The sequence below is a fragment of the Leuresthes tenuis genome, unplaced genomic scaffold (assembly GCF_036924035.1).
Source record: "Leuresthes tenuis unplaced genomic scaffold, fLeuTen1.0.hap1 SCAF_6, whole genome shotgun sequence".
NCBI lineage: Eukaryota > Metazoa > Chordata > Actinopteri > Atheriniformes > Atherinopsidae > Leuresthes > Leuresthes tenuis.
Window position 1 is genome coordinate 5878655 of NW_027325360.1, and position 27775 is coordinate 5906429.

At 42.4% G+C, this 27775-nt stretch overlaps 2 protein-coding genes across 7 annotated transcripts in view; one reads left to right on the forward strand and one right to left on the reverse strand.

Moving 5' to 3' along the window:
- bmp3 (bone morphogenetic protein 3) overlaps positions 1-27775 on the forward strand; it is a 458962-nt gene that overhangs the window by 265543 nt on the left and 165644 nt on the right. The window lies entirely within an intron of this gene.
- The window catches only part of wdfy3 (WD repeat and FYVE domain containing 3), an 85972-nt gene that overhangs the window by 46436 nt on the left and 11761 nt on the right, over positions 1-27775 (reverse strand). For 5 of the 6 annotated variants that reach the window (XM_072387311.1, XM_072387308.1, XM_072387310.1 and 2 more), the window contains exons 2-16: positions 24158-24368; positions 22084-22207; positions 21156-21265; positions 17359-17580; positions 16851-17043; positions 15428-15614; positions 15180-15346; positions 11737-12216; positions 10903-11013; positions 8268-8461; positions 6160-6431; positions 4910-5107; positions 3448-3531; positions 1421-1610; positions 917-1131 (exon numbers count right to left, since the gene is read on the reverse strand). In XM_072387311.1, coding sequence (XP_072243412.1) covers positions 917-1131; positions 1421-1610; positions 3448-3531; positions 4910-5107; positions 6160-6431; positions 8268-8461; positions 10903-11013; positions 11737-12216; positions 15180-15346; positions 15428-15614; positions 16851-17043; positions 17359-17580; positions 21156-21265; positions 22084-22207; positions 24158-24337 — 2927 coding nt within the window. In that variant the 5' untranslated portion in view covers positions 24338-24368. The remainder of the gene's footprint in view (positions 1-916; positions 1132-1420; positions 1611-3447; positions 3532-4909; positions 5108-6159; positions 6432-8267; positions 8462-10902; positions 11014-11736; positions 12217-15179; positions 15347-15427; positions 15615-16850; positions 17044-17358; positions 17581-21155; positions 21266-22083; positions 22208-24157; positions 24369-27775) is intronic. The other variant, XM_072387312.1, reaches the window with a different exon arrangement.

Below are 27775 nucleotides of genomic sequence, written 5' to 3' on the forward strand. Positions count from 1 at the left end.
TATTTATCAGCAAAATGAACCTGATTCACAACAGTTAACATGTTTACACGATTGGACAGACCATGACTGCAGAGCACATCTAAGTGAATGCGGTATGTGAAGTCAGACGTTACTTTGCACGCTGACTTCTGGGCCTCAGCATCTGTGGTGAACAGCAGTTTTCAGTCAGTGACACAGTTGACTGGCATGTAACTGAATGCAAAGTGTCTCAGTGATGGTGTGTCAGCTGTCAGAGTGCTGAACGCGTAACACTGGCAGCTAGGAGCGATTTCAGAGCGACATCAAATAGACAGAAAGACTCCGGAGTTTTGCTGCCAGCCACAATGGCAGAGCAGAGAGGAAAACCAAAGCAGGGAGAAAAAATGATGTCGGAAGGAGTCAGGAGGAGACTGACGGCAGACAGAGAGAGGAGGATGGGAAACTGACTGACGGATGCAGATATGTTTATCCTCAGGATAATCAAAGGTGGAGAGACCAACCAGACAGGCTGCATTTACATACGATAACAACCAGCCATGTACATGTCAAATAACTCTCACCATTCCTGAACCGCCCATCTCACTTAACTAGCCAAGCAGAAAATGAGTATCACTCACATAGCTATGCTGAAATATGAATACCAGCAATTTTTTTCCTTTTTCCAAAACTATCTTTTATCAAACTTTAGAAATTTAGCAACGACATTATGTCAGGAAGAGTAGATCGAATTAGTTGAAAAGAAATATATAGATATATAGATATATATATATATTATATATATTAGTATATATATATACTAAGGGGTTTTGTTTCTCCGGTGTCTTAATGAGGTTCAATGAACTTAATGAGTTAAAACTTTTCTTAAAACCATTCAGAGGCTGCTTATTTTTGCAGAGTGGCTGGGGTTGCATTTCTGGGTGAAAGTCAGGTCTAGTACCTGAGTGCCATCGGCTGCAGGGCCTGTGAGGCCAGCCTCTCGAACATCCTCTGCAGCGGTGGGTGCAGCGGGTGGTCTTCATCCCCGAGGGCTTGACTGCAGCGCTGCAACAGCCGCTGGTGGAGGCAGGCCTCACACAACACCTGCTGGTTCCGCTCACTGTTCACCAGGAGCTGGAGGATGTTGGCCACGGCCAGCTGCAGGTCGAGGGCATGCTGAACAGGGAGGACAGGGTTCAGCGAGATGACGGTTTCTATCTATTTTACATCCAAGTGATGAGGTGCCTTGATTATTGTATTCTTATATCATTATTGTATTTGTCAACATGTTTTTTTTCTTATATTTACAACGTTGTTATGCAAGAATGTCACTTTCTCTCCCAAATCAAACATATGTAAGCATTCATACAACTGGCTGAAACTGGCTGGTTGAGTTCTGACTTAAAAAAGGTAACCCCATCCCCCACTTTCACAGGAAGGGCACTTCCTTGTTGTGTTTCCTCACCTCTGGCTGGCTCTCAGAGGAAACCGAGGGCAGCAGGTCCAGTATGGCCAAGACAGCCCCTGGGTGGATGACCACCATGTCGGATGAGGAAGAGAAGGTAGCAGGGTGGGAGGGGTTAGTCAGGTGGAGTTTCAGGTCAGACAGCGCTTTGACTGGGGCAGGCGGACCCGATGAACCATAGTAACCCTGTCTGGGAGCCCAAGGAAAAAGAAAAGAGGTCACATTTGGGTGTTTGACAAAACGTTTTGTAAAAATTCAGAACACTGGAGATTTTTTGAGAGGCCACTTTTCTTTTCATGAGAGAATCTTTGTGATTCATCCTGTCGGTTGAAGTGAGTCGATACTTTACTCCATCTAACTGCTCACAACAAGGACCACAAAGACTCTTCTACTTGTGATGCAAATAATCAAACTGCAAGCTTTTAATTTAACATTCAGACCACAACTTTATGAGTCAGCAGTGCTCACACTACTGGGGCCTGAAGTTGGCCAATTACACAAAACAGGGGTGTTGCTGTGATGCAAATTACAAAGCGGCAAATCCACACAACCCCCCCACAATGAGAGATGCTGAAGGGAAGGCCAGAGTCAGCATAAAGTGGAGCTGGAGCGGCTGGATCTGAGGCAGGAAACTAACTGGTGTGTAAAGGTTCACAAAAGATTGTTGAAGCTTAACAACTATTATGACCAAAATGCAAGATTATTCAAGCATGTCTATTTGCAGTTTCAACTTTGGCTAAAAATTCTGTGCAATGAAGGCTTCATATTTCAACAAACTAACTGTTGTGGTGGTTTATGAGCTGAGAACAAAACGTACTGTATGCTGGCTATGTTTGAAACTCCCACATTAAGCAAGGCCCTTTTACAGCCAGAAACAGTTTAAACACTTGTTAAAGAGATCAAATAATCCTGAAAAACTGAGGCGGAATATGGTCGGTATGGTTGGTCATAAAACTCATAGATAGAGACGTATTTTATCAAAATCTCACAGCAGCAGTTTTGGGATTTCGATCTTTCTCGACTTTAAAGGCTAAATCTAAAATGCAGAGGTTGAGAAATTTGTGAACGAGTGAATAAAGATGCCAACATTTTGATTTGGTTTTGTTTTCCAAAGAAAAGAGGCCGAGATCTAATAATTTACATAGTTATTTCTGAAGATTTACGCAAAAAGAGATTAAATGCTTCTTTTTTTAGCGACATCCCTAATCTCGTTTAAAGTAGGGAAAGAACATTAACAAATACCTTTCTTCGTGTTTTACGAAAGTCTGACATCAGTAAACTCTTTTTTCCTAATCAAGGGCCCTATCCTCTCTTGTAGTTGTCAAACCTGCAGGCCTCATGAATATGCAGTCTTGGAACTGAACCCAATGGGATGATATTTGAGGGTGATATTTTACAGGAGACCCTCAGTTTGACTCTGACAGCTCACAAAGGTAGAGAAAAGAAAAGAAAAGTAAGAAAAATGTCCTTTTTTAAACTAAATTCCTATACAAGCAGGGATAGGGTTTAAGGAGAGGGGAGATCTTCAAGTGAGAGAACTGAGAAGAAAAGAAAAAAAGAAGGGGGGAGCAGGAGGCTGAGCAAGAATGGGATGGGAAATAATTGCCTCATTTAGACAAAGTGTTTGGTTGGTTTCATCTGCTTTTTTTCCCCCTGAGAGTAAGTGCTGAAAGGTGTTTAGACATAAAGTAAAACAGACCTTTTTAATTTGTGGGAAGATTAATTAAATCTAATCAGTTACTGAATCCCTAGTAAGAAATGTACCTTGACAGGAAAATATGTCACTGTATTGTATTTATTCCCCATGAAAGAACCAAAATAAAGAATTACAGAATAATCTTGGAATTAATACCATTCATTTCATGTCTGTTTTACCATTAAAGACGACAGCCGAGCTGAACCTGCTAAAGCCTTATGTGATATCTGTGATCATTTGGTTAGAGTCTTAGCTCTCAGCATCAACTGAAGGTGAGGATGATGAAGAGGAAAGGATGAACATGAGGAAGGTGGCAGAATGCTGTAGCTACCTCTTCCTGGCGAGTGCTGGAGTGCCCCACGGAGAGGGCAGCGAGGTCTCGTGAGTCAGGCAGGGAGGCACGTGCTCTGCACGACTGCAGCACACACACACACACACACACACACACACACACACACACAAAAAGAAAGAAAAAAGAAAGAAAAGACACGTCACACATACACAGGTAAAAGTGCATTCACGCACCCACGTGCACACACATACACACAGCCGTGCAGACAGGCCAGACCGAGGATGATGAGCCAGACAGCACCAGATGTTAGCAGAAGAAAAGGAGAAAGAGAGAAGAGAAGGGACGAAAGTGTTAGTGGAAAGCTGACAGAGGAAACTGGATCAGAGCTCCAGACAGACCTTCACATGATCTCAGCATGCAGTGTGGTCATAATGACAGAAAGATCACTTTCTAAAAGAATGCTGAAGTGGAAAAGAGATACCGAGTATTAGTCCTGAAGAAGATTTCTAGTGTGGCAACACAGTAGCTCTGAGAAGAAGGTCGGCATTCGTCAGCACTGCAGTGAGCTTCATGATCAAATGTCTGATCATGACGGCTGCTCTCAGCAGCCAACGTTGCATCTTGGAAGCAGTGAGGATGTATAAAGGTTTTCATTCACTGCTTCTGCATTTGGTTTAGTTTTTGTTCAATAAATGAGGACACAGTGCAACATGTCGTGTTTTGTTCCTCATCTGAAGTTGTATTTAGCTTACTGTCACACTCATAAGGATCAGATGACTTTTTTATTATGCCCCAACATGAAACTTTAGAATTGGAAGAGAGTAGACGTTCTTTTACACAGGACTGTAATTAATAACTGTACTTACACCTTAGCTCAAAGAATGTTGTTTAAAACATCACACAAAGTAGTTAAAAATCTGAAAAACAACACGAGTTTAAGATATGACCCCTTTCTCACTTGTTTTTAGGTCACATTGTTGTTCTTTCCCATACTAGAATAACCCTCAGGCTAACTGAATTAGATCCTCAATCTTAAGCAGTAAAACGAAAATTCTGAGAGGTTTTTCCTCTGAACATGCTGGTTTCCATGACAAAAAGAAAAAGAACAGCCTCCTGAAACATGTCAGCAGTCAGCTGAACTAAAACTGAAAGCTCCACTGCTTTCTTTTATACTTTGAACTCACTCTAACATGAACTTAATAACTCAAACACAACAAGATGGTCCTTCATTTAGCCATAAACTGTGAAAGAATAACTTGTTATTAGTATGTGGACAAATACGCTTGATTCTTACTCTAACCCAGTAGGCTGAAACCATAGCACGAAGCCATTTGGCTCGAGGATAACTCCACAGAAGACACACAGTGTGAAACGTGTTACTGTGACATTGGATACATGGGATTCATTCTCCGTTCACAGAACAGAATTTCACACTTTGTGCTACGTAACAAAACGTTTGATCCCAAAGGGTGGAGCTGAAGAGTGCCTGCAGTTCACTTACCTGTCAAAAGAGTCGGTGGCCATCTTGTAAAGGTAGATGAAGAGCTTGCTGCAGTGTTTGAGCGTGGGACAGACGCTGTCCCCTGCACAGCCCCCAGGAGCAGCCTCGTCCTCCAACAGCCTCTGGAAGGGCTGAGCATTGGAGGGGAACACCGAGGTGGGACCCAGCTTCTTAGTGTCTGAGAAACAGCCCAGCAGCCTGGAGGATGGGAGGCAAAGTGGTTAATATGAAGAAAAAGAGCGGACAATTTGCCCAATAAGGTCTTCAAAATGGCGTTTCCAAGGCATCAAGGACTTTGTGAAACCAGAGGGACAACAGCCCCATAGTTCCAGGATTTAAGCAGTCTTTAGTACAGCCGAATTCTATTGTGATCTCACTGACTACCCAGTTGTTGTCCAACAAATAGCTTGGTGCCCTGTGTCCAAACAGCATAGCTGAATGAAAAATAACCCTGACTTGATCTTCAGAGGCAACTTGGGGGTTAGCAGGTGTAGAAACACCTAGGAACAACTAGGTTTTGTTTTGCTTTAAAATCGCTTTCAGAACAGATTTTGTAGCCTTCATAAGCAAAAGGTTTTGTTCAGAGGCTGTCATTCGATTGTCAGGATATCATGCACAGGATGTGGTGTAACCAGCTTTCTATGCTGTTCACTTTGGTCACAACAGAGCACTGTGACTGGAGCTGTGTGGTGAAACCCACAACATGTGCTGCAGAAGTGTGGTAGTGCAGAGGAAACCCTTTTAAATCACACATCAGGGTAAAGTCATGACATTTTTTAAGCAGTGTCAATAAAACCGTTCCAGGGCCACTGATTTACAGTTACAGGTTTGGTCTGGACTCATTAGAATAATGACTCTTTTTAACTGCCTGAGGTTCGTTCCGATATGGCTCAAGAGTGGCAAGACCAGCCTTGAAGATGGACGTTAAGCAAGGACGGATTGGAACCATCTCAAAGGCTGGATTTGCAAAAGTTTTATGAGGAAGAAAATACAATCACCACATTGATTTGGGTTTAAAAATACACTCAATACATTTTGGTGAGGAACTGGACACAAAGAGAACTCACCTCAGTACCACTGAATAAATCCACTGAATTTGCTGGTGAGCAAAGCCCCGACCAAAGTTTACATTAATAATTAACAGCCACTTCAGATCCAGAGAAGAAACGCAGCCAAAACATTTGTTCAAACAGCAAATGGGACATTTCACACGAGATCAGCACCAAGAAGACAGTTCAGGTCAGTTTTACCTCACAGCATCGGCCAGCTTCTCATACTGGATCTCCGTGCGGAAGAAGTGCGAATTGGCCGGCTCGTATCGCATGGCGGCGGTGAGGGTGCAGAAAACCGTGTGCAGCAGCTCGAAAACCTGGTTCTGGTTGACACGTTCCCAGCCGTGTTGAGGCGGCTGGCACAGCGAGCGCTCCATGGCCACCAGGAGGGAGGTGATGTACACGAAGCCACCCACCTTCCGGAACACCGTCCGAGTGCGGTGACTCTCACGCAACACCGACAACAGAGCCTGAAGACGGAGAAGACAGACTATAATCCAACAATTTATTCTTTTTTACCTTACATGCCACTAAATCATTCTCTCCCAAGTGTCAGAACTGTGTTCACCCGCTCGTTTACTTCTCATTCGTCTTTCGCTGTGACATCTCCGTCAGCCCCTCTGGGCTTCTTTGCTTCAGTCCACTGACTGCATTTTTATAGTTTGCATCTGCCAGTAATATAAAATCAAACCTAGATATGAGTGTGGGGACGTAAAAAGAGCCCAAGAACATTTGAATGACTATGGTCTGCAATATTTTTCTTATTTGTAGGTAAAATAAACTGAAACTGGCCCCAGATGATGCTTCTGCTTCTGAAAATTGGTGCAAAAGACACATATAGGAAAGTATTTCCGGGGACATACAGCATGAATGGACCATATAGAGACATTCTCATTTCTAACTGTGTGACTTATGAAGTTATCAAAGTTGACTTCATGTTACGGATTTGGCAAAAAAAAGCTGAAAAATACTGAATCAGGGGAGTAAGACCACTGCAAACAGGTGCTAACCTCGCCTTATTCTAGCCTTAGATTCTAATAATGTACAGTTGTTTTACGTTGCATGACAAAAATCTCCAGCGTGTTTCTATGTCTGCGCTTGTCGTGATTTTCTGAAGCTCAGAGCTCTGCTGGCGTGCTTTTTTCTTGAGCTGCAATGCGTTGAGCTGTATCAGCCACCGTAAATGTTTTACTCCAAACCAAAGTGCCTGACGGGAACACGGATAATGCAAACCCTAAAGTCACGCCACGAGTAATAGCGAAGAGGCCAGTGAGCTATATATTTCCCATTATATCTAGCAAACTGATTGGGATGCTAGGATCTAATAAAAATATCCTCCCACTGGGGAAACGGTGAGAAAAAGAGAAGTAAAACGGTGATTCGTTGCTCCACTGAGCCAGCTGTTTCCTGCTGCATTAGAACACTGCCCGACTCAGCACAAAGTTGTTCTTAAACCAATCACAGGATGTAAAACACATCCCCTTCCTGTGCTTCATGCTGAGAAGTTACCACCAGGCTGCAGCTATGTGCTAATAAAATGAAGGAGTGTTAACTTTTCAAGCCGTGCGGAGGCCTTGAGGATGAAATGCAACATTTCAGATTCACACTGGAAGCTCCTGTAAAGAGTTAAATTAATCTTTCTCACCAGATTGAGATTAAATCTGTTAACATGTCTGATTATCAGCGTTCCAATGGTAACAATACACAAACTCTAAAAAAGCACGGAAAAAGATTATTTGGATTAAACGAGGTTGGATGCGAGTTCTTTGCAGTCGCTTTTATGGTGATAATTAAAATCCCCGATTAGCGAAAAAGAAGTAAAGCGCTGACAAGTTAATCCAGCTGAAGCCTCAAGAAGGCATGAGAATTACTTCCTCCGAAGGAGAGGGAATTTGAAAATGCAATTATGCCTGAGAAAATGAGCTGCCCTCTCATTCCTGTGTGTGTGCAGCATAAGCTTTTACGTGCACCTATCTCTCAGAGACCTCAGATTGAAGCAATTACCGCGTGAAGGGCTTGAAATGCATATTGATTTTTTTAAATCACTTTTCTTTCCTCTACGTTCACACTGTAAATCCCTGACAGGTTTTATAGGTGCCGACATCATCTCGCTCAACTCTGCTCGGCTACATAGAATCTATGAAGACAAGTAAATCATATATGTAAGGATGCAGTCACATATGTGTAATCACAAAATTAATTCTTTTTTAGATCAGGTAGTGGTACCCAAAATTCCCATGCTGAACACTGACATTCAGACAGAAATTAGATCTATGTAAAGAAGCAGCGTGTGCTCGGGTCGTTACCCTCAGGATGTCCGTCTTCAGCTGCAGCTCACTGGACGGGGCAGAGTGCATGAGGCCCAGCAGCGTTCCCATGTCATCGTCACCACTGGGCGACAGGACGAGCTGCTGGATGATGAGCAGGGCGTGTTCCCGACACTGACGGTACTTCACGATGTTGTGGACGCACCGAGCGCCGCCAAACTCTCTGAACAGAGCTGAGGGACAAAAGAAAGCATAAACATAGAGGGACAAACTCATCCTTTGATTTAGAAACAGGTCAGTTAGTCTGCATAAACCTTTACAACTATTCTACAGCAGCCGTTTAAGTTTTAAACAAATGCATGAAAAGAGATTAGATGAGTTTTCATGTGGTCCCCATGCATTTGTGAGTACTCCAGCTTCCTCCCACAGTCCAACAAGCATGTCAGCTGCATTGGTGATTCTAAATTGACCCGAGGAGTGAGTGCGAGTGTCCATAATTGCTTGTCACTTTTGTCTTTGTTGGTCCTGTGATGAACTAGTGACCCGTTCGGGGTGTACCCAGGTATAGAAAGTGGATGGAAGTCACTTTCAACTCAAAAACTTAAGTCTTCTATTTTGTTTTGGGTCCAGCCTCTTTTCTCATTATCTCTGCCTCATTTCAGTTTAAGATGATGCTGCATTCACTGAACCTCAGAAGTGGGCAGTTACAACTTTCATTGTTCTTGCATTTTGTGATAATTTTAAAATAAAATCTCAGAATTTCTTACATAGTTCACTTCACTAAGCTAATAATATTCTACCAGTATTTATTTTATTGTTTCACATCCCAACAAGGAAATCTGACTTCTTATTGGCATCCTTCCATTTTTTTTACTGGCTGGACAATAGAAATTCCAATTTCCCAGATATCACTGAATGCACCATCAGTACAACACCAGTGATAGCTGTTCCAAATACAAGAAAACGATGAAATATTGCCAAAATAAGGACAGATTCTAAATGTTAGCCACGGAAAAAGCAGAAAGAAATGGAGGGAAAGTGAAATTCAGAGTTTAAGCACTGAGATCACAAAAGAAACAGACCCCGAGGAAGCAGAGTGGAGTCGAGTGGGTCTCTCCACACCATGAAATGAAGAGAACTTGAGCTTGAAGAGGTGTGAATTAGTGGATGAAGCAGGAGCTGCTGTCTTTCTAGTGCTGTTCTTACTAAAGTAGAAAACTGAGAAAAAAGGGCAAAATACATCGCTTCTAATGCTGCATTCAATAACAACTCAATTTATTTCTTTCAAAAAAATCAAAGAAAACCACACCAGAAGTCAGATTTCCTATTTCGGAACTACAGTCCGGTTTCTTAACCCGAACTTCTGCATTTTACCAGAAGATTTTGCAGCTAGTCTCCATTTCCTTTTCTTTCTTTTTTCTTTGTAAACTGTATTATTACTGACAAATATTTGTGGATTGCAAAGCAACAAAGCAAAGCCAGATTCAGCCTCGCTGTATTCAACAAGCACAGATTAAAAATGATGTGGACTTCCCACTTCAGAGGTACAATGAATGCAGCTTTACTGTGACTCTGTCGGATGACGATGGCCAAGATTAGTTGATTTACATAAACTCATCTATGCTTTGATACGTACTTCCTTTGTTTATGTCATGACTTACTTCATATTCAAATGTTTCACAGGCACATCTATTTGTTTATCTATTCAATTTTACCTTGAATACCTTATTTACCCGATTTTTGTGAATTTGTATGAAAAGTTCTGTGTTTTGCAACATATGGTTCATCATTTGGATGTTAAATCCATTTGTAATACAGGTGAAAAATGACTGTCTGGTTGACAGTAATATTAGGGGCATTTATCTGAGGAATAGAGCTCATTTCAAGTCTCTCTCAGTTAGACTGCCAGCTGAGAGCTTCAAGTAGAAAATGAAAAAAAACGTAACGACAGAGAAGTGCTACAAATGTGACACATCGTGTGCGTTTGTCTGATGAACGCGGACAGTCATCATCAGGTCAAACAGAGCTCTGAGCTGCCACTGAGCCACCAGTTGGTAATGTTTGTGACTCACCTAATTTCTACAGCTGACTGAAACACACTCACACAAATACAAGCACATATTGTCTGCAACAGTTTAGCTACTGGAGATTTTTTTGAGGGATTTAAAGAATTGTATTGAGATACTTTCTTGATCCTCGGAGGAGACGATAAAACTCATGCACACTGGGGCTGCGAGAGGAGGCTAATAAATGCAAAAACAAAGGGGAGATCGGACTATTTGTGGACAAAATAAAATAATCACAGTGTGCGTTTTCATACTTTGGTGCCACCAGCCTTCAAGCATGAATCTGACTCATAAAAAGCTTAATTGCAAAGTATAACTCATGAGTCATGGTCTGTGTCCCACACTGATGCAGATTCAGCTCAACATCCTGCACAACATTTAAAAAACAACCTGCCGCAGCAAGGTGGCTGTAAAACAGATTGTAAAAGAAACGATTTGAGCATATGTTAAATTCCTTAAATGATTACAATCCAGTGAACAGCAGTGTTGGAGCCGTTTGTGCTCCAAACGCTGTTTGTTCTCTTAGTGGGCTTCAAATGTGGTGTAAGGATCCTTTCTAAGACTTAGAAAGGAAGCACAAATCCAGGCTGAAAGCGTGAATGTGTTACCTGCATTAGTGTTGGTGGTGTTGGAGCCCTGCAGGAGCACAGTCAGGGTCTCCATCACCAGCCAGGCCAACTGCTTCTGTTCCTCTGCCACTGTGTTGTTTTTGCAGTCAGCTACAAAGAGTTGGACGACAAACAGGGAGAGGAGGGTTAGCATAAGATTGCACTTAAAATTAAATAAATTACATTTTAAACAACTATATTAGAAGACAAAGTGAACTTTAGTTACACTAGGGTTACAACACTTGGAATCCAGCCAAATGAACTTTAGCTAAGGCCTGTGTTTGTAATTCAAACTGCTGGGACTTATCTGACTTCTTATGCATTTGCAGAGCTTGAATTTGTCACTTCATGCCTACAAACAATCTACATAATGACACCTTTAATGGCTCATGTGTCTGCAAAGATGAAGTGTTCCAAACAGGTGTTTCTGATGTTATGGAAAAATACGACTTTGACCCAAATTTGAAGCAAACTTTTGAAAAGTTGCTGAATAGAATCAGGTATCAGGTTTACTTTGTAAACCTCCAAGTCTTTCCTTGAGTGTCAACTAAGATCTACTGATTTATTTTGATCTCCAACTGACTCAAGCTCCAACTGATACAAATAAAGCCAGAGCAGTTTAAGACTGCTTGCCTCCACCAAGTTTGAAAAGAAATCTATGTTAACACAAAGTGTATCACCTCTGAGATGGACTGTACCCTACCTAAAATTTGTATAGAACTGTGCTGTTGCTAACAAAAACACCAAGTAGTCACATAACCTTCATGCGACCAGTTCTGCTGCCCTGTAACTCAGAAAAAAGTCAAGATAAATAACACCAGAGAACGCCCTCACCTTGGTCGTTATTGTGTGGCTGCTGCTGCGAGGCCGGGTCTTTGAGCAGGGCAGCGTACTTGTGCAGCAGGTTGACCAGCACCTCCAGCAGCCCGACCTCCCGCAGCACGTCGCTGAACACCGGGTCGTGTCTGGCCAGCTTCAGCAGCGTCCGTACGGCTGTGATGCTGCAGGCGTGCGACGTGCTTGATTTGAGCAGCACGCTAACGCTGAAAAGTTCCTTACACGGCACGTAGTTCAGGCTGAAAACGACAAACTCCAGCAACTCAAAGTACTTGGCCTGGGCCTCGGGGAGTTTGGCCACACGCTCTGCAAACTGCGACAGGGTGTGCTGGGACTCCAAGATGAAGTAGTTGGCCGGCTCTGCTGCGTAGACGTTTCCGATGGCATCCAGCAGCATACAGGCCAGACGGCTTGTTTTGGCCCGCAGGAAGGCATTCTGGAGCACAGCGAAGGCCTGGATATTACGCACTGTGTGGCCTGGAGGACAAAGAAAAGTGTGACGTGATTAGGATAAAACTGATCTGACTGATCCAAATATTATGACATTAAATCTGAAATAATTCCAGTTGAGCAACAAGGCTGACGGGAAATAACTGGCAGAAAAATAACAACTTAAGTAAAAAGAACAAAAGGACTGATCATTTCAGACAATGCTCTGATTTGCTTTGTGTAAGTATGCAAACTATTTTGCAGATTGTGAAGTTACAGAAGCAACCAAACATTTAAAAAGAGGACAGCTAGAGATTGTTGAGGCTTTACAGACCCACATACGACTCTGATATATATAACACAAAGCGCCATAAAGGTATATGAAACCCAAAGAGCAGCATCTGTAGAGGAACACTGAGAAAATTATCATTGGGAGAAAAAAGACCTGAATATTTGTTGAAAACCCAGTTGAAACCCAACTTAAACAGGGTAGCATCAGCTTGCAATGAGAAAATACAGCCGAAGAGTTACTGAACTATCAAAAGTTCAGAATAAATACCCAGAATAAAATAATTCAATTTATTGCATTCCTTTTTGGGTGCACTTAATCGGCCAAATGGCAGAGCTGAGGTGAGCTGATTCTAGGGAAATTAGCAAGATATTCTTTCTTTTCTAAAGATGCATGTTTCCAGTTTACTAAGTTGATGTTGCCATGTTGAGGCATCAAAGGGGAAAATAATTCAGGACTAACCTTGGTACACAAAAAGAAAAGTGCAAGACTTTATAAGACGGATATCTTACACTCATAATCTGTCCTTCATTTGGGCTGAGAGGCTCATATATTACCATGTACCATTACTCACATGTAGGAGTATAGATGATGAGACCAACTTTGAAATGTTTAATCCCACTAGCAGAATCACACCCAGTAGTTAAGTGAATGTGGAAGGTTAATTAGGCGTGTAAGCAGCCCTCCCGTAACCTGATGGCTTCTGGTAATGACTTTCCCACACAGCTGCATCTGTCAGTAAGTGGGTAAACAAAAGCGGTTCTTATGTTTGCATAAAACAGGCATTCAAGCGAAAACTATTTGTGTTTTCCTAACAAATTAGAGAGCACATGACAGTGTTTTACTTTGTCCCGAAAGATGAAGGCAACAGCTGAAGTTTAGACTCTGTAAAGCCTATTTAAGTGCGTGTGCTTTCCGGGAAAACAAACGCATCAAAAGTGTAGCTTATTGATGTGTTTTCGAGTAGAGACACATGAGTGTATCCCAATTCATTGGAATATCAGGCAACTGGCAGCCATTTGAAGTGCAGCATTTTTCCTTTTAAAACAAAGGGAACACAAAGCAAAAACAGAGGGTCATGTGGAAAAGGTTCAGAAAATGCAACACAGGACAATTCTCTGGACCACTAAGGCATCTCTGGATTCCCCAGAACCCATCTGTATTCCAGAGGCTTGAGGCATTCGTCTCCAGCGGTGTAACAAGCAGCATAGTTGCCATGGCGTCTGTCAACGGGTTAAGCATACTGAGATCAGCCGAGCATTAAAGTCATTTCAGAGATTAAGATCAGGCACGGAGATAACAGCTGGTGGGGTACACAAGACTTTTCTGTCAGTAATTCCTGTCTGTTTGGGGCTCTGGGCAAACTAAGGTGTTAGTACTCTGCAGATGTAGGAGGCTGATCTGTGATCAGAAAATCTCTGGGTTGTGCTCCAAACATAGAAGGGAGAGAACATCTTCACTCAACCTTAACTGCCAGTGTGTCCTTGGTTCCCTCTGTTCATTTTTCCACTATCTGTGGGGAACAAACTGCGTTTGGCTTAGTAAAGCACAGTGGTATTATGCTGTATAATAGCTATGTTATTAAATATTAGACAATTATAGTGCATTACATCTTTAACCAGCATCATTTATAATTCAAATTAGCCGCAGGACAGCTTAATCAATCTCATGACTTTTATACTAACAGTTGGAAACTAAAGCCTCTACAATTATGGACATTATTATCAATTTAGGTACCAACCAACGATGGTTCAAAAGAGACATGGTTGTTATCAAAGTTCTATGGTGCACCAGCATATTTAGTAGAGGTTGTAAGTAGCTAACGAGGTAGAATCTTTCAATCAGTGGGTTGGCGGATCGACAAATTCTCCACCAACCATGTCAAAGTGCCTTCCAGCAAGATCTTGAACCCCACGTTGCCACTTTGGACAGAAGCGTTTCCTTTTCCAAACTTTGTGACAGAAACAAGCAACCCTATCTATGAAAACTAGTGAGTAGGTGCTCAAAAAAAGGTTGCTTAAAGTCAACCAAACGAACAACTGTGGAGATCTAAAAACCTTTCTAAATTTTAAGAGCATCAGTTCAGTACAGAGACAGCACGACAGATCTGAACACTCATCTGGTGAGAGATACACCTGGATACTAATACAGCTGGCACAAACAACACATTTTCCAACCATAACCTAGACACAAGTTGGCAAGGTCATTGGTAATTGCAGCATCTATTGGCTGATTAGTTGCTGAAGATTTACAGACTTCCACTGATTGAGAGTGGCGTCTCTGCTGATACGATATATGTATTAGAGCTATGGTAACGGATGTGTTTCACTGACAATTATGTGCAAAATGTCTGTAGTCTGGTAAGTAGTTTGTTAACCTGTCAGCAACCTTCCTGACACGCTGTGCTGTCTCTATGACATCAAAAGGACACGTCCCATTTTTCAACTTACTTTTAGCAAATTCCTGACCTGAAAAAACAGGATGAGTTTCAATCATATATATATATTAGATAAAATGCCCACTCTCACAGGAAGGAGACCTCCAACAGACGTGCATACGTACACAGAACTGTGATGAAATATTCATTAACCCAGACGATTAAGGTGAGCTTGAGTTAAACTTAAATTATCTTCAAAACGTGTAGCCATGGTAACAATGGCAGGAAGGTGCGAGTGAAAGCCAAAACAGACATCGTAAAAGCTTGCTACTGGCATTGACTTACCTTTCCCAGATGGCTGAGGAAGAACGAATCCTGGCAGCAGGAAGGGAGCTCCGGTTGTCAGGCCAGCCGGTTTCAGCTCCGTCACCCCGTACGTGGACAGACAAGTCACCAGGTTGACCAGGTCTTTTAGTGCATCTTTCGGCTCATCCTCCTTGGCCTGTTCCAATCTGCAAACAGAGGAAAAAGTCATATCGTTGTCTGAGGAGCAACCAAGTTAAGAGCTGGAGGTATAAAGATGTTGGTCGTACCTGAGCATGAGGTCACAGAGGAAGGCGTAACCTTGGCACATCCGGAAATCATCCAGCAGGGTCTGAGACACACCGCTGGAGTCTTTGAGGAAGCAGGAGAGGCCAGCGAACATCTCAACAATCTCCAGTGGGGAGAGATCATCTGACTGCTGCATATTCTGAACACATGTGGCCAGGCATTCTTTCTCTGGAAATGGGAGGATTGGTGGGAGGGAAGTTGATGAAAAGGTAAGAGAAATTGAGAGGTAAGTAGTGAAAAGATGTGTGAAAGAAGAGTATGGAAATCATTTAGAACACATGTGCACTTGCTTTCATCATGTATTTATAGGCAGGAAAAGAAAATGCATCAGGTAGGAAGTACACGTTGGGAGCATTATTCTGTGGTATGTCCAGAAGCTCAAACAAAAACGCTGGGAATGGATTTGCATGGTTATTTCACGGGTTCATTTGTGGAAGTCAGGGCTGTAGGTGCATGGTGGTAACCCATGGATCATCTGTGCCTCGCTCAACATTCACTCTGCAGTGCAAATATCTTGAGCCACCCCCTTATTTCTTTGTGTTTTCTCAAAAAAGTAAATAGGTGCCGCGAACAATTGAAATGTTTGAAAGAAACATTGTAACACTGAAAAAATCAAAAATGGATATACAGCATATGTCAAAACCAGAGTTTGTGCAATTTTTAGGAGCTCAAAAAGTTAGCATTTAGTCTGAGCAGCTTTTAATTCAACACAGCCTCAACCCTCTTAGACATCACCTTCAGATACTGTTCATCTCCTCTTCGTTTGTCCTCCACTTGTCAAGTTTCATCAAAACTTGAAGGGCATCCTTCCCACTATGTTTTGATAATTTTAAGTTTTTTAGCGAATTGGTCTTTGGGAATCAATTAATGTGGATTTCACTGTGTACCTTTGGCCTTTTGTAGCATGTAGCATAGATGACAGGCTGCTTGGGCATATGTAACTACAGATAGCACTTAAAATTGTCTCTTTTCTAAATCGTCTGTTATGTGTGGACACAACAATTTTTTCTGCCTGAATAATCCGGACGCTATTTAGTGGGTTTACAAACAAAAACAAATTCCTCTGAAAATGGTCAGGTACAAGGACTGGATGACCGAAAATGGGTGAAAAAGCAGCCAAAGCCCAAAGAAAAACTTTAACAGACCTTCAGAGCACCTTCAAAGAAACTTTGGTTTCTTGGAAGCTAAATGTATAAAGATATCGGGGGTGGGTCAGGACAACAAGAATGTGCAACTGTCAAGAAGTGTTCAACATTTCATTCCCAAATGCAACGAGAATTTAACCCTTTAAACTTTAAACCAAAGTTTGCTCTTATCCAGTCATAATTACGACAGACATGTTATCACTGCATGTTTAGAACTGGCAGCACACATATGCACAGCTTACAACAAAACTGACTTTACCGTGTATGTATTTGACCACGTTGACGCTGAGGCCATGTCTGGAGATGGTGGTGAGCACCTCCCCAGCGCTCCTCCTCCAGGGCAGGTTGTGGGGGGGGCACCAGGAGGTGATGGCACTGAACAGCAGCTGAAGGTCATCCTTTTGGGCCAGCTCCTCCGCCGGAGACACAAAGGTGCAAAGCTTCACCAGAATCTGTAAAAGAGTGAAGGAGATGTGTTTTTTCTGCTTTCATTCCAGTCTGAAAATAAACTGATTACAGCTGGAAAAAAACATCTGCGTCCAAGTGTTTCATCATAAAGATAAAAGTGTTTGACACATGTGGCAACCTGAGTCAGTATCCAGCTTGAAATGCATCGGTGCTTTAAACGTACAGAAGAGTACTTATCAAATGAAATGATTCTGTGTGACTGTTTTGAGAAGCACTGCAGCAGAGGAAGAACAAAAATGAATTCACTCTCTGTTAATCTGGAAGCACCTGTTGCAGTCATTGTCCTCTAGTCTCTTTACCTGGACAAAGACTTTCTGGAGCAGCGCTCTGCGGTCAGCCAAAGGCACCTCTGGCTGGGTGTGGCCCTGAACTGGAGTCTTCTCCTGATTGGGCGGTGGTTGCGGCGGCTGCGGGGTTGGGCCTACGGGAGCCTCGGCCATGTGGGGCAAGTCAAAGAACAAGTAGAGGCATTTGACCAGCGTGGAGGGAACGGACATCGTTGTCATGCAGTCCACAGTTTTCTGTTGAGGAACAGGCAAAAACGAAAGGTGGAAAATCTTATTGTGGATTCCAAAATAAACGTGGTTTCAGAATAGAGCTCAGAGGTCTTATGGAGAAAAAAAACACAGCAAAGGGAAAAGAAAGAGAAACATTTGGATCATCTGCTCGAGATTTTTGCAGGGGCTGAAATCTGTTGACGTCTGCACAGCCGTATGTGTGTGTGCATCAACGTAAAGCAAAGAGCTGGACAAATGAAAACAAAAACGGGGAGTCATGACTCATGGTTGAGTCCTGTGAGGAAAAGACGGGTAGGAGTAGCTTTTATAGCCTGATGTGTGTGTTCATTGTGTGTTTAACCAGCTATACATATGTGTATATACATATATATATATATATATATATATAAAGGGTTATATTGTGCTTGTGTGTGTGTGTGTGTATGTGTGTGTGCGCTCTAAAAGCTGAGGACTGTAGAAAGAGAGGGAGTTTGTGCTCGCTGAGGCGAATAATTCAGTAAATGAAATGCTGCCTCCTACAAGCACCAACTGAAAAGAAGCTCACAGTGACAAACTACTTGCTCTTCCTTTTACTCACATATGACAATAACCACACGCACGCTAAGCTGATCGATGTAGAGAAGCAGTGGGGGAGGGAGCAAAATCACTTCAAAAACACAGAGTGGAAGAAGGTAGAGGGGGGTGCAGGTGATGTTGAGGCAGGATAATGGAAGGCTGGAGCAGCCAACCAGAGAGGCGTGTGTTTACAGGCTGATACAGACTAACTGAAGCTGTCGCTGCCGTAAGAGAAAGCCAGACTGAGAAAGAAGTCAGGACAGGGTTATGTTTTATCTTCTAAGGAAGGAGGTGAGACCGAGAACAGGGGGGGGTGCATGACGGAGTGAGGTGACGTCAGGCTTATGGGGGGCAGCTGCCTGGAGAGTCCTTGGTTTGACTGTCTGAGACACCAGAGAAAGGATACAAATCCATTAAACCTGTTCTCTTTCTTTCTTTCTCTCTCACACTCACACACTCACACACACACACACACACACACAGGACAGATCTGAATGGAAGGTTATCCTTTTGTCCTCCCAGATTGTAGGTTTTGATATCAATCAGTGACAAAAAAAAAAAAAAAAAGGTCTCAGACTTGGGTCAGGACTTTTTTAAAAGATTTTTAAAGATACTAGTTTCAGAAAAATTTCATCAATGTGTTGCCTTGCCTTTGAATAAAAACAATTTTAAAAAACGTTCATGTTCGAGCATTTTTTGTCCGACTCCTTGTCCTTGTTCCAGCTCCAGTAGAGCGTGAGGCTGAATCGATCAAGACCGCACACTAAACGCACCTAAAACCTGAAGACGGTCAAAGTTTACTAAAAGCTTTATTCCTAAGCCTCTGATGGAGACAGAAAGTCCACTCAGAACCGTAAATTTAAGCACAAACTGAATGAAAAGCGTCCATTTCTTTCTCCTGACAGTATAAGATGTGCTTGTTTACACATGAGTAAGCCAAAATGTGTGTAGCTTTGCAAAGCTGTGTCTGCACACGTAGATGTGGCCTTTCAGTGAAGCATATAGTTTTCAGCCTTTCTGAATTGGAGGTGAGAGGACACCGTGACTTACATAATGCAGCCATAATGAGCGCTATAGAAATATAGCACAATATTCACTCAAATTTTCTCTAAAATTAGACATTGTGCGGCGAGCTTTTGACAGGAATGAATAAATCAAGGAAACGGCACTGAGAAGAGAGGCTTCACCACACGTCTGGAGAGAGGAAGTGTTGGAGGGAACAACAGTGCATTTCTGGTGTGCAGCAGAGCAGGAAAAGCAGCCAGCCAGCTGACAGCAACGTTCCCCACAAGAACTCCAAAGGAATTCAGCCTAAAAAGTTCAAAAGATGTCTGCTGGCAACAGAACAAGAGCAAAGACACAAAAAAGAGCTCAACGTCGAACATTTGTGGCTGTGTGCAGTTCGAACCAGAACACCAGGAAGCTGCTGTGATGAGATTCAGAATTATGGGGAGTAGTTTTGCATATATGGAAAAAATTTAACAGTTTTAACTCAATGTCATTGATTGAAAATGTTCAAATGCGTCCATGAAGCCATGTGTGAGGAATATGGAGGCATTAGTATCATGAGAGAAAAGTAACAGTTATGATGACAACAGACCTTATTTCAGAACAAAATGGGATGGGTTGGGTGGGAATTCTTAAGCTTGGTTCTTACAGTAACTGGAGTTTTAGCCAATCCACCAGCGTGACATCAAAATACGGCCAATAAGCCGCTCACTGTCGCTCTGATCTTTGAACTGTGGATTTATTTTTCAAGAAACAATAGATACACTAGACTAGCCCCTCCCCCCTCTACAGCCGAAACTTGATGATTACAATTAGCAGGTGATCTCAGTTTGGTAAAGAAAAACACCACCACATGAAACATTTGTGTAGTTTATCAGATTAATGTAGCGCTAAGGAAGGAACACCGACACCTTTGTGTACCACTCTCACTGTGGCCGACCTCCCACAACGTGACGCAGACTGAAGGAACGGCAGCTCGTCTGGTTCTGGGGTTTTTTGACGTAATAAAAACATGAGGGGAACTTCATGGCAGCTCCACTTGGACTACTGGTTTTGTTTTCTGGTAAAGCGCAGCTTCACTGTGCAGACTAACATCCTGGTGCTTAAGCTTACACAACATTCAGCCACTGACTTTGATCTTACATGTCGGTTCGTTGATTTATTTTTTTTAACAATGAGGTCACAGAGAACCTGTGTTAAGAATACTTTGTCTGAGGCCCTCAGTCGTTCCACTGGATGTTATGTCACCTCCGTTTTTGGGCTCGACACCGACATGATTGTTGAAGGAAGTTTGAATGAAATCACAGAATTAAATACGCTGATGACTCCCTGACTGTCAGTCTGCTGCAGCACCATGAGACTATTTTATTACATGGTGTAAGGATCACATCTATAAATCAATGTCTCTAAGACAGAGGAGATGCTTATCGACTTCAGCCGTAACTCTTCTTCTACGGCAACGACTCCTATCAATGGTGTGTGTTTGGGCACCATCTTAGATGATAAAAGGACCAGTCAGAGACTGGTTTTCTTTACCCATTTAAAAGCATTTCATGTTTAAAGATCACCTCGAAAAATCGGATGTGTGCACGAGACCAGAGCCACAAGAGAGGGCAAAGGTCATTGTGGCCAATGTTAATGCCTCCTGCCATCTACTTCAGATCATTTGACCCATCAGCTGTTGGTTTTTTTTTTTATCAGTAATGCAGTCAAGGTTGAAGACATATGAAGCTGTTGCAGTAAACTCAGTTTAAGTGATGCTCCTATATTTTGTGTTGGTGCTCAAAAGATTTTCCGTTAAGAGAGCAGGTCCCAGTTGGGGTTCAATTTAGTCCGGGGCCCTGGGACCACGCCACTATCTGCTTGAAGAGCAAAGAGCGGAGATGGAAATGGTTCAAATAAATAAAATCTGTTGAAAATCCTCTCCATTTCTGACATACTTCATTTTTATTCACAAATATAAAAGAATCCCTGAAAAGCAAGGACCGCTAGCGTTGCAGCGTTTTTCTACCGACCTGCCCTGAGGAGGCCAACAGGTTGATGGTGGTCAGAAGCATCCAGCCACGACTCGCCTCCTCACTCTGGTTCACCTCCAGGAACTGGACTATTGCTCGACTGGCTGCCTCTGCAGAAGCAAACAAGACAAACATACAGTCACACAGCTGGACAGTGACACCTCTCTGTTATAGGCAGATAACTGGTAAATCCAGATAAACTGATAAATCCACCACCAGCAACTGTTGCTGGTAACCTTGTTGACCACTTTCCTAAAATGCTGCCTCATCTTCTGCCAGCGTTAGACAAAAAAAAATGAAAATTCTTTCGAAATCCTTCACTTAAACTCCAAAATCCAGTTGCCTGCTGCTGAGACCAAAATATAATCATTTGTTCCGATGATGACATTTGAGAGCATGAGTCAACCACTGACTCAGTCCACGGAGGCCTGGAGACCAGCTGGAGAAGTGTGTGACTGCGATGTTACAAAACCAGAGCTGCTCTGAGCCTGAAAACAACACATCATATGTTCAGGCAGAGACCAGGGAGAGATGGAGGCCCACGATAAAGAAATCAGAGACTTTCAACCACGTGTGCACGTGTGTGTGTTTATGTGTCAGCTGCTTAAACATCCCTCCTGTTAGGGAACCACTCAAAGTGTCAAAGCTTTGAAGAGGCGCTGCCGACTCCCCTTTCATTACAGATTAGGATTGGTTTTTTTAAGCAAAAATACTTACTCGATGGCCAAAAAAGTTCCCAAATAAAAGTGTAAAGTCACACATTTTATCAGTTCGAGAACAAGAGACCAACCAGCCAAGTCGCTGGGAGAACAAACACACCCACATAACGTGAAAGGAGACAAGTGGATCGTGTTGGTGACAAGACAGGAACCGGTTATGAGAAATATCTGTGACTGATTCAAAGAAAATGATGAAAGTTACACATTACCAGTGGATTTGTTCGAGGCTCTTCGTCTGATCTCCGTCACCATGAGTCGTGACACCTGGGTGGTGAACTGCAGCAGGTCGGAGAACTTCTCCGTCATGCTGCTGGGTGGAGCATTTCCAAAGACCTAAAGCAGACAGATCCGTTCAGTCACAGTTTGTCTTATTCACAGCCTATAATCACAGTCATCTGTGGAGTTCTAAGTGCAGGAGCCTAACAGAGGTGGCTTCCCTGCCTGAATTTGAATTTTGAGAGCTTCACAGTGGAAAGCTGTCAGCTCCGTGTAGAAGCTGCTTCTGCTGCACAATTCCTTCAGCATCGGGTTGTCAGGACACTGATGTACGAGGAAACAACAGCAACGGAGCGCAGACATACAGCCCCAAAGTGAGTGAAGGTGACTGAATAACCAGGAAGTAGCTCATTACACAACACAGAGACATGGCTGCGTGTGGAAGTGCAGCGCCCGTCGCATCCTACGTGAAAGCACCTTCAATTTTCTTTTCAAACTGCTTTTCTCTCTTGACATACTCGCCCTATCCTGCTCCAATGACTCTGCAGGCAAAAACATAGCTTTGCATTGTTATACAGTCTGTGACATGGCGGATAACCAACAAAACTCTCTGAAAACGTTAGCAACTGTTCGCTAACGTCTCTAACTCAGCGGCACAGTTAGTTTTCAACTGGTTCTCTTCACACCACAAATCAAATTCTCCTGAATGGACGATATTTCTCCTTATCCTTAATCTTTTTTAGTCTCTTTGATGCAAACTAGGCTCTTAATTACAAGGCTGTGGTCTGTTGTGTGTATGTGCATTCACATTTTGTTTATCTTGTCAGCAGCTAAACTCCTGTGTGGATCCACATTTGCTTTTGTTAAACTTGCTCCGGATCTCCCTGATGATGTGCCACTGCCTAGCTGTGTTTTTAAAAGAGGACCAATCCCTCGACACAAAATAAATATTATTGTACAGCATTCTAGACATTTTTTTGCAGGTTAAACTTTTAAAAAATGCAAATACGCAGCAGGGAGGTTAATAGGCCATACTTTTCATTTCACACTTTCATATGAATTTCTGTAGTCTTTGTTTGCTTTTCGAGTCTGGTATTCATCATAATTAATGCTGACATCACATCCAGCCAGGAAAATTAGGCATGTATTCCTGGCATATACTGTATCTGCAAAGCCTGCAAAGCCTTAGGATAGGTCAAAGATAAACTACACTTCATTCAACAAAGGCTCATCATGCGTTCACTTATCTGGCCAATCTGACATGAAATGGGGCCTGGAGCTTGGAGCATCCTGCTGTTCTGGGAGAGCTCCACATTTGAATTGTGACATAAATTATGCCATCAATGAGTAAATTGCAGCCAGTGCTGCGTAATTAGCTGACAAGTCAAGAGACCCTTGGTGAGGCACTCCAGTTGGAGCACAACACTCAACAGTGCTGGCTGAAGCAGTGGCGGCAAAACAAACAGGCAGATTATCACTGTAACATGGAGAGGGATCAGAAATCATTTCACTGGACTCACGGGAATCTTTTGTTCTCCGTTTTCATTCTTATGCGAAGAAAAATACATACTGTCATCTTTAATGAAATCTTATTTCATGTTCTATCCATTCATACTCCCTGCACAAACTGGTTCACTCGCACTAATTCAGGCAGTCATATCTTTTTATACTTAGATGAGATGTTGTGACCAAACATTCTGAGTTTAAAGTATCTAAAGTAATATTTTTTATTCATTGGTCAGAAATGTAGTTTCAGGAGGCTGATTTTGAAACTTCCTCTAAGTGTGTGTGTTTTTAACCATTTGATTTAAATCTGCTCCATTTCACAGGTGACCTATGGTTCATATCAATCCATCCACAGCCAGAGTGTAATGATTTGAGAATCATAACCCTAAAAATGACGCCAAAAACTCTGAGAATGAAACCCACAATGGACAACAAAATTAAAAGCAAGAGTTGGTAGCACAACTGATTAGACCGACATCTCTCTGTTATAAAGCAGAATACTGTCGGCATGAATCTGCTCTTTGTTTGGAGCTCAGCCTTCCACCTCTGGATACGACTTACCCTGTTAAACACAGGCAGCATCATGTAGAGCTTCTCCTCCTGCTCCTTCTGGGTCATGTGGCGAGGAGGGTGGCAGAGTTCTGAAAAGAGGCGCCGGAGGTGCATGAGGCCGAGCGCATTGTCCTGAGGGCTGCACTCCTCCTGCCTCGGCCGCCCCATGATCCTTTTCACCATGTTCATCTTGAGCGGCTTTGTCAGGGCAAAGGCAGCCCTGCAGAGAGGAGAAAGAGGGTTTAATGTCTCACAGTAACTCAATACTTGAACAGCCTTTTTGACTGACTACTAAACCTTGATACTTCTTGATACCATCTCAGCTAAGCATGCTGTAATGAGTATTGATTAAATACTGAAAGCTGGCACTTAACAGTCCAGGTCTTGTGTTGAACAAGACAGTTGTCACTCAGGTCTGACTTTTGCTACGTTAACAAAGCGGTTTTGTAGAGTTATTTTCAGAGTTCGCAAAATATCAATAAATATATTTTTTCCTTGTATCTGTACCCAAAAAACAAAAAAACAAAGCGTTGGAATGGAAAAATATGAAAAGCCAAAGGGAACTCTGCTTCTGCATAAACAGTGATGGGAACAATAAAGTAATGGCTAACAGGAAGAAGGCACAAACATAACTAGTCCTCTTTGGTCATACATGACAGAAAAAACAGCTCTTAAAGAATTCTTCTCCGATGGGTAAACGTCCGTCTGTGGTTTGTGGTTTATCCGTGTACTGGATACAAAACTTATTTTCTGGGTGAATGAACCACATTCACTGTCAGAAACACGCCGTGCTCTGATGCAAGATGGCCGCCCGTTCTGTTGCATCAAAAACATCTGATCCCTGCAAAAATGCTCTGATGTGAGACCCGTGCAGTCCCTGTAGTGGATCAGCCCTGACATCACAGTAACACAGTTTCAATGTGCTCAATGTGTTCAAAGAGAAGTACGTATGGAAATGTGCCTGATGGGGTCACAGTTGGAGAGAAACACAGCTAACCACAACAACTGGTGACTTAAAGCGGTCTCAAAACATGATGTTGGCTCCATCAACATGTGTTGCATATACTGTATATAACTCGCATATGTTTTCAAATCTATAACAACTTGCTTACCCACTCAGCACCTCATAAAGTAAAAAATTGTTCAGATCAATAGATATGACATAGTTTACACTGAGAGGTACATTTGGTAACAGGCTGAGCTCAGGTTCCTGTCTCTTTAGCTTACTTTCAACTGTAAGATAACACATGACGTACACAAACAAATATACATGCACAACTGACCCCAACACTTGTGATAAATAGGAAATTTAGTCATTTGTTCCACATGCCAACTTCTCTCGAGGCTATTGAAATGGTTGCTAGGAGATTTCTCAGAAGTTAGACAGCCTTCATACATCACGGATGAACAGAAACCACAGGCTGGCAGAGTGCACCAAATTAGATCAAAAGCCTGCTTTTTAGCATTCACACTGACAGTGCCTTGCTCATGGGAACACTAAAAATGGTGACAGAAGGAGACTTTGGCCTTTTCCTCCAATCCCCCTCCCAGATCATAAGAGCATGATCTGCTGAAGACAGAGCACACGAGGGGTAAAATATCCCATTGCTTTTCTCCATCACACACACCCCCTCTCAGGTCACCAGTGTATTTTATTACATCTGATGACAGCACCGATGATCTGACCCTTGGACTATTCCAGGCAATGAAGGGGGATTTTTATCAGCTGTAAGCTTGTCCTACTTTGAAAAAGTGCAGGTAAAACAAAACCATTTGCTTACTGCAGGTGTAAGTTACAGTTTGTGCAACATGCTTCTTCTAACCGAACCTCTTTTGCAAGTGAGATTTCAGCATCACCGACGCATTCGTACATTTGCAATTCAGTGCTGGGATGACGTGCAACTAAAACCACTGATGGGTAAGTTCCAGACACTTAAACAATGAAGCAATATGATACTCAACTATGAGGTCCTTCCTTTTCTTAGTACAGTAATCCCTCGGAGGATTACTCTTACTTTAGTTGTAACATTACATCATATCTTCTCTTTCACAAGGTTACAACATAAACACAGAATGAAAAATACAAGAAAAGCACTAACATCTTATCATTTCAGGACAAGTTAGAATTGTACTACCCCCAAAGTGAATCTTGGATCAAGTGAAAGTAAAACGCCTTCAATGAACAAGTTGTTCTGAAGTATTTAAGGCAGCTGGATCTGGAAGTTTTGCTTTGCCCTCCATTTTGAGAGTCTAAAAGACCACCTGAATCTTTTCTCATAGGGCCTCCTACAATTTTTTTTTTTGAGACCAGATTTCTTTGACAAAGGTTTGACAACCACAGAAATTGGATCAGAGGTAGCTACGAAAGACCAAAAGGATTTTACATTCACTCTTGTCAGCCAGTTCTGTGAATTCTAAAACAAATCTGAAGCCTCAGGGTAAGAGCCCTCATAATCGGGCATATTTACGCTTGGCAAGCTTCTCTAAATGTTGGCAGTGCCCACATTTGACTCCAGTGATGTGACACAATAAGTGATGGTACAACGGACTGTTATGAGAGTATTTTTTTAACTTGATACACTTGAGCACACGCAGCAGATATTGCACAATGTGACTGAGGATGCTTGTCCTTGTGTTGGCTTTATTCCTTTTCTCTCATTATGAAAGTTACAAACCACAGATTTTTGTTCTTTTGGCTAAAATGATTATTTCCAATGAACATCATGTGGTCCGAATCACTGCCAATCAATTAATACATACAGCCATTTATTTGTGACAGAGATATAATGATCTAATTATCAATTAATCAGATTAGAGGAAGACATTCACAGATATTTGCCCTTTCCTCTAGACCCAAAGCTAAACTTTAGATTAATTTTATAGAGAATATATTCTGTCCAATATGATGTTCCCTGGGAAAGGAACTCACCCATTTGATTACAAAATGACCTTTCCAATAAGATCACCAGTAGATTACAATTTGGCCACCATTTCATGACTAATACAACTTCCAGCTGTAACAATGTCGACAATAAATGAAAGGAGACAGATAATGTGTTCCCAGAGGTCTGCTGTTCTGAAGGCTCTCTTGTTAGAGGTCTGCTTTGCCATGACTTGCATCTAAACCACCCATCTCCTTTCTCCTCATCACTCTTACTCCTTTATGGACCTTCATAAAAGACGGCAGGAACGTGAAGAGAAACACAATCAAACAAACAGCCCAAACTAAGCCTGATTTACACAAGGTGACATGTGGCAGTAACAAAATTACTGAGGGCTTCAGTCACTGCACTGCAGGGCTGGCCTCTGCGTGAACTCAAACTGCTTTCCCGTTAAACATCCACCATTTGGTGCAATTTCATCTCAGGTGTGCGACGTGACGACCATGCAAAGACTCAAAACCATTTACCCCCATTTACCTGGTTAGAGGTTAGTTTTGTCACTGCAGGCACTCCCCATGTCGGAGGCCGATGCAGGCAAAAAAAAAATTTTTTAATTACATACATACGATCTTAGAACTGATATCACAAAGAGAGCTGAAAGAACACACCGCAGCCTCACTTTCACTTGTTTTTAAGAAGCTAGCTGAGAGATGCTGTAAACTATCAAACTGCATAAAGTTAAACA